Raw genomic sequence first — 11,921 nt, forward strand, 5'->3', positions numbered from 1 at the left:
ATATAATGTCGAACTGGTCATTTTTGATATTTTATAACATGCTACATGTATTAGATCTGTTAACTTATAAGTCTATGCGTGTTTAAATTTTCTTGTAAACCTCATAACGCAAGAAGAATTCAGCTCACTTACGTAAGTTAGCAAATATTAATTCAACTCTTCCATTAAGGATGCCAGTCATAATTACAATTGCGGCTATGGTTATCTTGACAATAGTATGCTTCTAAAAAGTATTGCACAAAACATTATTTCCCGATGGTGAAAATTGGTTAGGAAATTTTGTTTCCCCTTAGTGTCAAGCGCTGTGGGGAAGTTGGGTTACTCCCGATATACGAGATATGGGGTGTGCATTTTTATGGGTCCATTCTTCAGAAAATTTTGCACTGATTTTAGGTATCCGTTTTTACCTGGTAGACATATATTTAGTACCCTTTTAATTTATGAATGATATCTGCCATATTATGGATGTCGTTTTACCAAATGAACAGAAATACCGGGTCAAGAATGTTTTGTCAGTATACATGATTACATTAGTTTTTTATTAGATAAGTAATTTTCTAATATATTGTTCGCTTAGAATCAGGTTGATTATGACTTCGAACATGAATTTGGGTATAGTAATCTAGGCTTAAGCTCAGATACGAGATGGGTACTGCTTTAATTTTTTTCAAATGCACCCCCGTCAAAATATACCAGAACAACTCCACGGTATGGATCAAGCGAGAAAGATGATCATGAACGGATTGACAATAGATATCATGTATTGCAGCTTAAGCACAAACGAGGATTTTAAGGACCTTTATGGTATACGAAATGATTCAAAAGTATGTATTTGTGAGTTTCAGTAGAAAAGTTGATTAATCGATATCAAAATAGCGATTAATCGACAAAAAATAACGCATATTCGGTATTTGATATCGCTTATTCGATAATAAAAACCGTATAATCGACAATTTATATCGCATATTCAATTGTTTAGTGAAATTTGTTTGATTAGTGGTTAACCGCTATTTTTTTTCTGTGAACATCCACATGCTTCAAAAGTTTTTTTCACCGATCTATCTATCTATCTATCTATCTATCTATCCTCTTCGTGCCTATCAGCACATAAGATCTCAACCGGCCGACGCCACAACTGCCTATCTTTTGCTTTCTTCTCTATTTCCCCCCAGGTCTTCCCTATATCTTTCATCTCCTGTTCGACCATCCTTCGCCATGCCTCTTTTAAGCGTCCTCTTTTTCGCTTCCTGTCAGGTGTCCATCTTGGTGCAATCTTAGTGATATCTTCTCCTCCTTTTCGCAAAACATGCCCAATCCAACGCCACATCCTTCTTTCTATCTCTATTTCCATGCAGCATTAATTGGTCTTAAGGTATAGTTCTTTATTTGATATCTTTTTAGGCCAATAAATTTTACAGATTTTTCGAAGGCAGGTGCTGTGGAATGAGGATAGTTTTTTTCATGTCAGTTTGCATTATTCTCAAGCATTCAGCCCCATAAAATAACACAGACTTTACATTACTGTTGTATATTTACAGCTTGGTGTTCATACTGATTGACCCACTTCTCCATATGGATTGCAGTTGGCAGAATGCATTTCTAGCCTTGCTTATTCTGGCTCTGATGTCTTTCGGTGTTACTTAACATGCTGCCTAGATATCTGAATTCCTCACCCTCAACCTCTGCCATGATGTTATTTTCTTGTGTGACTGATTGATCTGTATCACTGTTTACAGTTATTACTTTGGTCTTCTTTTCGTTGATGTTCAGGCTTATACTTTGTGCTACTTCATTTAATTTTGTTGTTTTACTCTGCATGTTGTTAACATTACTAGACAGAAGGCAGATGTCATCAGCAAAGGTAAAGTCTTCTAAGAAGGAGTTCATGGTCCGTCTGATGCCTGTGTTTTTATTTCCTAGTGTTGTTCTCATACACCAGTCTATTACAGTGATGAATAGGAGGGGAGAAATGTCGTATCCCAGGTGACACCAGGAACTAATCTGACTTTTGACCATTATGTAATACACAGCATTCATAGTTGTTGTAGGAAGCTTGTTTTAAGACAGCTATTTTTATGGTAATTCATATGCTTTAACAATACCTCGTTCTATAATGTTACGGATGGTAAAAATGTAGTCAATATATCCTCTGCCTGATCTAAACCTTGCCTGCTCATTCCTTAGCAGATCATCTAATACAACAACTATTCTATTTAACAGGACTCTTAACAGTATCTTGCTGGGTACTGGTAGTAAGGTTATATCCCGCCAGTAGTTGCAGTCACTTAAATCTCCTGTTTTGTGTAGTTTTATAATGCTACAGTCTTTTGCCCAGTCATTAGGAATTGTGTCATATTTCCAGATGTGCTGAAATAAGTTGTTATATACTTCTGTGCTGGTTTCCAGATCTACTTTCAGTAGTTCTGATGTTATAGAGCCCAAATCAGGTGATTTCACATTTTTAGCTTAAGTATTGACTTCCTGATCTCTTGCCTCGATACTTTTTCAATGCTTGTATCTAATTCTTCTCCAAACTGTTCTATATTGGGGATGTCACCCTGATGATCAATATTTAGAACTTCTTTAAAGTGCTCAGCCCATCTTTCAAGCCGCTGTATCTCTGATATTAAAACTCTACCATCTTTAGACCTGCATGTGTTGGTTTGTTTGTCACTTAGTTGTTTTGTGATCTTACATACTGAACTAAGTTGTCCGCTTGAGGCTGCTGTTTCTGCCTCCATGTCTAGTGTCTCAAGATAATTTTTTATCTGCCTTAGCTTTTTGTTTAACTTCTTTGTCTTTAACAGAGTATTCTGTCTGCAAGGCGGTTTTAATTCTTTCAGATTTTGCGTTGTTTAGTGTATTCTTAATGTCTTTTCTTCCTTGAATGCTATTCCAGTTGTTGTCGCTTATCCATTGCTTTCTCTCACTCTTCCTGTAACCAAGTATGTTATTAGAAGTGTCTTTGTAAATATTTTTAATCTTATTCCATTCCCGTTCTAAGCTTTCCACTGTATCAGTGTCTGAATCCTGTAAGTTCTCTAAAACTCTAAGTCTATTCCTTAAAATTTCTTTTGTACCTCAGGTTGTTTCTGCTTGTCTATATCAAACATTTCTCTCTTACTTATTACTTTCTTTATAGCCTTTTTTAATTTAAGGTTGATTTTTCTAATTATTAGATGGTGGGTCTAGCAGTCTGCTCCCCTTATTACCGTTACATCGGACAGTGAGTTTTTCCAACGTCCATTTATCATCAAGTGGTCTATCTGGTTTTTGTCTCGACCATTTGGAGAGTTCCGAATGATCTTGTGTACAACTTTGTGCTGAAACAGTGTACCTCCAATTATAAGCCTTAAGGTCATTGACACTACAAAAATCTGTTAGTAAATTCTCCATTCTCATTGATATTGCCAACTCAGTGTTTGTTCATTATTCTTTCTTTCCCATCGTCGTCATTACCGACTTTAGCATTCAAATCTCCAAGGACTATAAGAATGTCATGCCGATGTATTTTACTCACGGTGCTTTGTAATTTCTCATAAAATGATGTTTTTGAGTCATTTTCAGCTTCATTAGTGGGTGCATACCACTGTATCAAAGTCATTTTTGCAAATTTAGAATGAAATCTTGCTACAATCAATATTTCATCTACTGGTGACCATTCGATGAGTGCTTGCTTGGCGTTGTTGTTCATGGTTATAGCAACACCTTGTAGATATTTGTTATCTTTTCTACTGGAGTATAGAATTGTCTCTCCAGTAGGTGTAGTAACAGATCCACAGTCAGTCCACCTTCATTAACTTACTCCAAGGATATCAGTGTTATAAGATTGCATCTCCTTTACATCCAATGTTTATTATCAGAGGTAGACGTAGCAAATAATAGCAGTGATAAGACCTGTACTGCTACCACACTCTCCAAAGAAGAGATTGTGGAAAAGCATAAATCTGTGCTAACCTCTTTTGGTCTCTCTACCAAGGACGTTGATTGTGATTTACTGTCTATGTACTGGATTCCTAAAATCCACAAGAATCCATACAAACAACGTTTCATAGCTGGATCTGCAAAATTTACCACCAAACCTCTTTCAAAACTTTTAACTTCTATACTCACAACTGTCAAAGAGGGTCTGCAGGCCTACCACAACACTTGTTACTCCCGTAGTAATATTAATTCAATGTGGATCCAGGAAAATTCCAAATCATCTTCCAAATATACAGGGGAAGATGTTCACAAAATGCTGGAATTTTTAATGGACAACATATTTGTCTAGTGTGGTGGACGTGTTTTAGAGATTCCTCATACTTTGTAAGAAATAATTCCTAATCATCTCCCAAAAATACAGAGGAAGATGTTCACAAAATGCTGGAATTTTGAATGGACAACAAACGGTCGGAATTTCAATGGGGACAAATTGTGCTCCTTTATTTGCTGACCTATTCCTTCACTCTTATAAGGCTGACTTTATACCTGATCTGATCTGAAAGAAAGAATATCGTCTGGCTAGATCCTTTAATCTCAGTTTCGCTATATAGATGACGTATTATCTTTAAACAATCCTAATTTCGGGGATTTGATACATCGCATCTACCCCAAAGAACTTGAGATAAAGGATACTACAGACACTGTGAAGTCAGCCTCGTATTGACCTATACTTAAAAATCGATGGTAAAGGAAAACTATTGACCAAACTTTACGACAAACGTGAGGACGTTTCATTCAGCATCGTCATCTTTCCTTTCATCTGTGGCAACATCCCTTCAGCACCTGCGTATGTAGTGTTCATATCACAACATATACGTTATGCCAGAGCTTGCCAAAACTACGTAGAATTTTTGTATCGCACTAGAACTCAAACAAATAGGCTTCTGGAACAGGGTTATATTGCTACAAGATTGAAGTCATCACTACAGAAGTTTTATGGTCGTCATCATGAACTGGTGGATCATTATGGTGTATCCATCTGCACCATGAAAACTGATTTATTCAACGGGTCATAGTTTTCCTTTCCTTGTGTGTCTACCCCAGACTTGCCTTTTTATGAGCAACTCGGCGGGCGTTTCTAGAAAAGCAGATTACGCTTACCCTACCGGTGCACCTGGTCCATGCTCCCAGTTTTTTGTGGAGTCCGAGTTGCTCATTTGCTTTTGTTACTTTGTATGTAAGATTTTATATACTTTATGTTCTTTGTTGTGTATGTCTGTTTTACATGTCAGGTCATTGTCCCTGGATTATATTCTTTTGATTACCGCTATAACCTTGATTCCCTTGATTACTCCTTTACTACCTGAGCTGTCTTTCCACATTCATACATTGTGCGCACATTCCACGCACCTATCTTAAGATATTCTTACGGTCCCAGATGGCTGTTCCTCTTGTTAGCCAGGGGCGGATTCAGGCAGGGGCGTGGCGGGCGTGCGCCCCGCCCCCCTAAAATTTGCAAAACAAGGGTTGCCAAGGATAGATTTTGGTGCTATTAGGTTGAAACTTTAATTTCTCGCTAATTTTACCGCAAAAGATATCCACATTTCACTCACTGTAGAAGAATATTTCAAAATTTTACCTCAAAATATTTTTTACTGTGCTACCTCCTAGTCTATTTAAATTCTGGATCAGCCCCTGTTAGCTTCGATTGAGCCTTCTCTAACAACAGTCATACTGCTGTCATGACCACTAACATCCCGTGGTATGCAGTTGCAATTTGTTTTGTTAACTGGTCTGGTTTCCGTAACTATTGTGGTTGTTGTGAGACGAGGTAATCAATTTTGTGCTCAACCCACAACCTGGAGGACCAAGAGATTTGCCGTCAAGGTTCCCATCTTCTAGATCCACCGCCATCCGAGTACGAGCTATGATCTGCCCGGTTTATGTCAGAGTAGTCTCTCATAGATGGGTAGCCTACCTGGGCGTTAGTCGTTAGGTGTATGTAGTAAAAGAAATTCTATAGATTGGAGGCGGGTTCATGCGTCAATCAAAGTGAATAGCATGTTGTCTGCGATGTACAATGCACAGCTTTTTGATAATTATATACAAGTTGCTAAACATTACGACTTTCGTTAGTTTGTAGTATGTATTTTTTTTATGGTTCAATCCTGTTTTTAAATATACCCGTCAATTTGACGGGACCTATTTATATGGTTTTCTTTTGAACGAAAGGGGACGTTGAGAATAATATTGAATTGATCCACAATAAATTCGATTAACTGGTAAAAAAAACTGCAAATACCGAATAATCGGTATTTTTTACTAATTAGTCGGTTTAATTTATTGCACATCCGGCAATCAGTTTAAATACATCGCTTTATCACTAATATATACTTTTGAACCAGTCCGTACACCATAGACTTAGAACAATGTTTTTGTAATTAGCTTTTTCAACATTTCGATCAATATAAAACTTCAATTTTATTTTTCGACTTTCTGACAAATTTGATCCAATAGACTTTTGTAAGCCTTATAAAAGGATCCTTTCGGCAATTGAAAGAATTTGGCTAAACCTAACAGTTCCGGAGAAATATGAAAAAAAAACTTCTGTCTGGCCCTTAGTTCTGTTTTTAGTAACAACAGCCATGTTTTTCGACGGATCAAAAATTCCCACATCAAATCTATGCAGAATACCCTATAACAATTCATACGAAGTTTGATTCTTATTGGTGAGGTAGTATCAGAAGAGATTTTTGAAAGAAATAGGATTAAAAACAGACGGATAAAAAATCCCCGCATAGCTTCTATCAAGGAGTTAAATATATAAATCCTTTCTTCTATGCAGAATACCCAAGGAACATTCATAACAAATTAAGTTCAGATTGGTCAAAATTGGTCAAGCATTTTCAGAATTTTGTTAAAAATTAAAACAAAAACATCGAAAAAAGGCAATTAATGCAATGTGACTCAACAGATTAAAACGAAAATTTACTACGGATAGATCTCATCATGCTGAACTCTTTTTCCCATGTCAGAATTTAGCTTAACCTAACGGTTTTGGAGATATATGTATGAAACTTCTGTCTGATCTATATGTTCTATTTTTTAGTAACGGCGGTCACGTTCCTCGACGGATCAAAAATGCCCACATGCAGGAGTAGCCAGACTTTCTTTGAAGTGGAAGCCCATATTTCGGTAAGGGATCTAGGGGCCCGCTCAAGGCCCAGGTAGCTCCAGGTGTCTGAGCGTTTTAGACCCATGAAAGTTAGTCAAAATTTATGTTGAAATGGCTTTATTGTGAGGCGTTTTGTGGATTTTTTTGTGCTGCGCTAGACTTCTTATAATTAGGCTTCTGGAACAGGGTTATGTAGCTACAAGGTTGAAATCACTACAGAAGTTTTATGGTCGTCATCGTGAGCTCGTGGATCGTTACGGTGTATCCATCTGCACCGTGAGGACAGATTTGCTCGGCGTATTATAGTTTTTCTTTCCCCTTTCGTCTACCCGGGCTTGACTTTTTGTGAGCACCTCGACGGCTTTCGAGAAAGGCAGAGGACGCGTACCCTACCGGTGCATCTGATCCCTGCTCGCAGGTTTTAGTGGAGTCCGAGTTGCTTATTTAATTTTGTTGCTTTGTACGTATTATTTTGGTTATTTTATGTTCTTTTTTGTGTGTCGATTTCCATCTGTTCTTTGTCTCTGGATTACATTCTTTTGATTCGCGCTAGAATCTTGGTTCCCTTGATTGCTATTTGTTCCTTACAGCGGTCTCGGAAATAATTGTATCTCGACTCGGGTTGCATAGTTAACCTGATTTTTAAGCTTTTGAAAAAAAAAACCCTATTTATGCAACATATTCCATCAACTGTCTGATACATTTTAGATAAATAATCAGTTAATCAAGTTTTGAAGTCATTATTGCAATCATCATCAATATTGTAAATCGTTATGGAAAACCCATTCGTGTCTTGAGATTAATTAATTTTTGAATAGGTAATGCTGCCCATTCTGCGATAGCACGCCTGAGTCTATATGTTTTCCATCTATGAGGTCTGATTGTTTTTATCTGTTTTATTTGAAAGCTATCATAATGACCTTGAATCTGTAATTTATGTATGATACAAAGTACTGGCACATGGGCAACGTTGACATTTGACCTCTTAGGGGGTTCAATCATTATATTAACTGACTTATTACCTGAAAACCGTCATCTCTATTCATCATTATGACTGTGAAAGCCCTTTTTGAAACGACAACTGGTCCACACACAGTATACATTGTATGTCATTCGATCACTTTTGAGGTTTGACAAATTAAAATTGTGTAAAAAACGTCTATATGTTACTTTCATGAAAATGGGATTTAGAGTTTCACATAATAAACCCTTATCTTTATTCAATGAGGACATAGTAAATCAATCAACAGCATAGAAACCCCCATACGTGATCGATTCCACTTAAAAATTACCACATCGTCTTCTTCCTTCTTTATCTCACTGTATTTCATTTCATTTTTTTTGTGCAAAATTATATGGAAGCAAAGGCTCCCGAGCTTCCGCCACTTTCATCCATGTCAAAATATGGTTAAACCTAATGGTTTTGGAGATAGATATATGGAGAAAACATCTGTCTAAACCCTATGTTCTATTTCTAGGAACAGCAGCCATGTTTTTCGACAGATCAAATTTCCCACATTATTTCTAATTAGAATACCATAAGGAACATTAATACCACATTTTGTCCTAATTTGTCAAGTAGTGTTAGAGGAGAAGAGTTTTGAAAAATTGTTAACGACGACGAGGGACGCCTAGTGATGTCAATATTTAACTTGGCCTGAGGACAGGTGAGCTAAAATGACTCTCTTTGATTGCATATCACACCTCACGTAAAGAAAACGTGCATCCTTGTCATGGGGTGAACATTAAACAAGAGGCTCCCATGAGCCTGAATCGCTCACCTGGTTACATTTTTGCCTTTCAAGGGCAATTACTCTAACTAGGATTTGTCCGACAACTTTGACTCAATGAAGACTTTGGTAGGACTTATCAAAAGGATCATTTCATTAATTGAAAGTTTCTTTCTATCTATCATAGTTTCTTCACAAGATCTAGGCTTAAAATTGCTAAGAACAAAAAATTTCATTTTTTTTTGCCTTTCAAGGGCAATATCTCTAACAATGAGTCGTCCGACAACTTTGATTCATTGCAAACTTTTAGGCCTTATATTAAGAATCATTTCGGCAATTGAAAGAATTTGGCTAAACCTAACGGTTTTGGAGATGTATGAGAAACACTTCTGACGGACCGCTTATATTCTATTTTTAGTAACAGCGGCCATGCTGTTCGACAGATCAAATATCCTTACATCAGTTCTATGCAGGATACCCCAAGGAACATTCATACCAAGTTTGGTTCTAATTGGTCAAGTTGTAGAGGAGAAGTTTGAAAAATAATTAATGATGACGGACGACGACGACGACGGACGCCAAATAAAGGCAATAGTTTACATGGCCTTGTCAAGGTGAGCTTAAAATGAAAAAAAAAAAAAAAAACTGTAGAGATACTTCAAAACTACCCACAAAGCCTAACATAAATTGCAAAATACGAAAGATCCTTAAACTCGGTCAACTTTACCTTGGTGTCGTTGAATCGGGTAAACAATTTGGTATTGGTGCAGTTGAGATGTGTGACGCGACAGTTTACTGTTAGTTGGAGAGGAGTTGAGACGTGTTTAGAACTAATATATTTATACATAATTTTTAATATCTATTTTGCTCAAAAGTTTAGAAATATCATTTCTTAGTTAGAAGAGAAAATATTTGTTGTATTGTTTCATTTTTTCCCAAGAAATTGTGCATTAAAAAAATACCAAACACTAAGAACCTTATTCATAGACATAAATTCTTTTATGTATTTATAAAAAATTACGTTTCATTTTGTGTTGAAATGTAGATGAAATATTCACTGCGTATTTCAGATTTTTGACAGGTCGAAATGGTTCTACTTTTTTAAAGGGAAAAATAGAGTTCTATATTTGCCATGTATTTTCTAGGCAGACATGCGCGTAGCTGCCGTTAGCCAAAAAAGCTTTTGCCTGCACTTAATTTTGCCAATTTTTTTTTTAGATAAAACACATCCAGGAGAGGCATAAATGATGCTCTAAAACGCTATCTCCGCGGAGCTACGGGGGAGGGGGGCTTTGCCCCCCCTGGACCTGCTAGGGGCCTTAAGCGTCCCCCAGACCCCCTCCCGTAATTTTGCCTACACTTCAATTTGGCCTCAGCTACGCGCCTGGCAGAAGTTATGATTAAAGTAATCATTTGTAAAAAAAAACCTTATTATGGAATCAATGGGACGAAACGAAGAGCACGTAACTCTAACCATAATTTTTGCATCCAGTTTTTGAAATAAATGAACTGAAGTTTTCCATGTATTTATTTTCCAATGTTTGTTGATTTTGTTTACCGCGGATTATGATCTTCCTGTGAAAACTTTAAATGACGACTTTTTGTTGTACTAGAAATACTTTATATATTAATGCAAAACGAAGGTGAACTCTCGCAGGACTTAAGATTAACTTGCACAATATATTAATGTTTATTCAACTCAACTACTGCGATTACACTATTCAACTTGAACCTAGTTAGTATCAACTAATGCAATAAACATGTATATATGTTGAAAATCATCTTACACTAGTTCGAAAACTAAATTTTTCCTTGTATCAAATGGAATAAAGCACAGTGTTGATACCAAAAACTTAATAAAATGTAGTTATTTTAAGCATTTCATTAAATTTTGTCTTCATTTAATTCTATATAAGAATATGTCTCATTTTGATAGATTTATATCTATCACCATGGATAATATCAGGTGTTATTAATGAAAACGCCATCTGGTATTTATCATTTTCCTAAATATATAGACCATCTGATTCACACACAATAAATCAGATTTTGTAGATTTTGTGTAGAGCATCTATACCTGATTAACTCAATTGTTTCACTGTAGCACTCTCTCAATACATTGATAACCCCACAGGCCCTTAGTACCAGAATTAAAAAAAATACCAATTTGTATTAAAAATATGATTGAATCCTTTTTTTTTTTCCATATTTGAACTATTATGTGTGTTCTCCGACTTGTTTGTCCTTATTCAATGCTTTTAATGGTATGTCCTTAATTTTGTCTATATCCTCTAAAATTTGTTATATTTCTCAAGGTCAAATTCCTGTTTTTTTTCAGTGAAAAATTCGTGTCCAGAATATATTTGATTCCATACCTCTTCCTCAACTGATAAATATTTCTATTGAATATGAGTGCAGCTTTAAAAACTAAAAATTTTGAGTTGGTAAGTTTTTTCCCCATGCAAATGCAGCAATCAATTTCATATATATGGCCTTATTTTGTTCAATGATTTCTGGTTTGAATTGTGATTATACATTTGACATAGCTTCGGTTTTTGGCACAAATAGCATATGGTAATAGATCAGTTAACACATACACAGTGGCCCAAAACAAGAGGATCTAAATATGCAGATAAACTTGAGTAAACTTACCAGATCCTTTTTGAAATTTTAACATTGTTCCTAGGAACATGGCAGATGACCCTTAGATTTTTACAGATTTTTCCCCACCCTGTTGAAAATAAGGTGCTAAAAGGGTAGAAAATGGGTGTTATCAATAGGATTGGTAGAACAAGTTAATTGCTAATTTTGTTTTTGATGATTCAGATATCAATATTTTCCTTTTGAAATTATGTTTTAAATAAAACTTTTTTTACATCGTTGACTTGTCTTTCACTGTTATGGTGTTAAAGTGGTACAAAGATAGGCCTTATTTATTTTTGGTCTGATGTTGAAAATTCCTGCCTGCATTTTTCAATTGATTTCAGTTATCTTATGTTACAAGGGGCCTAAGGAGGCTATGCCCCAAAATATTAACTTTTGGGGGGGGGGGCTGATTTTGAATTCTTTTTATTGGATTCCTCATGAAAATA

At 36.0% G+C, this 11,921-nt stretch overlaps 1 protein-coding gene across 1 annotated transcript; it reads right to left on the reverse strand.

Moving 5' to 3' along the window:
• Positions 1-1,599: 1,599 nt before the first annotated feature.
• LOC148623718 (uncharacterized) lies at positions 1,600-2,037 on the reverse strand. Its single transcript, XM_088565617.1, has one exon. The coding sequence runs from the start codon at positions 2,035-2,037 to the stop codon at positions 1,600-1,602; it is 438 nt and encodes a 145-aa protein (XP_088421743.1).
• Positions 2,038-11,921: the final 9,884 nt, after the last annotated feature.

This window comes from Perna viridis, chromosome 2 (assembly GCF_037379345.1).
Source record: "Perna viridis isolate PV_CMFRI_1.1 ecotype Kerala chromosome 2, ASM3737934v1, whole genome shotgun sequence".
NCBI classification, from domain to species: domain Eukaryota; kingdom Metazoa; phylum Mollusca; class Bivalvia; order Mytilida; family Mytilidae; genus Perna; species Perna viridis.

Bases quoted from the DNA above. Each gene is read 5' to 3' on its own strand.
- LOC148623718 (XM_088565617.1), bottom strand. From the start codon at position 2,037: ATGAATGCTGTGTATTACATAATGGTCAAAAGTCAGATTAGTTCCTGG.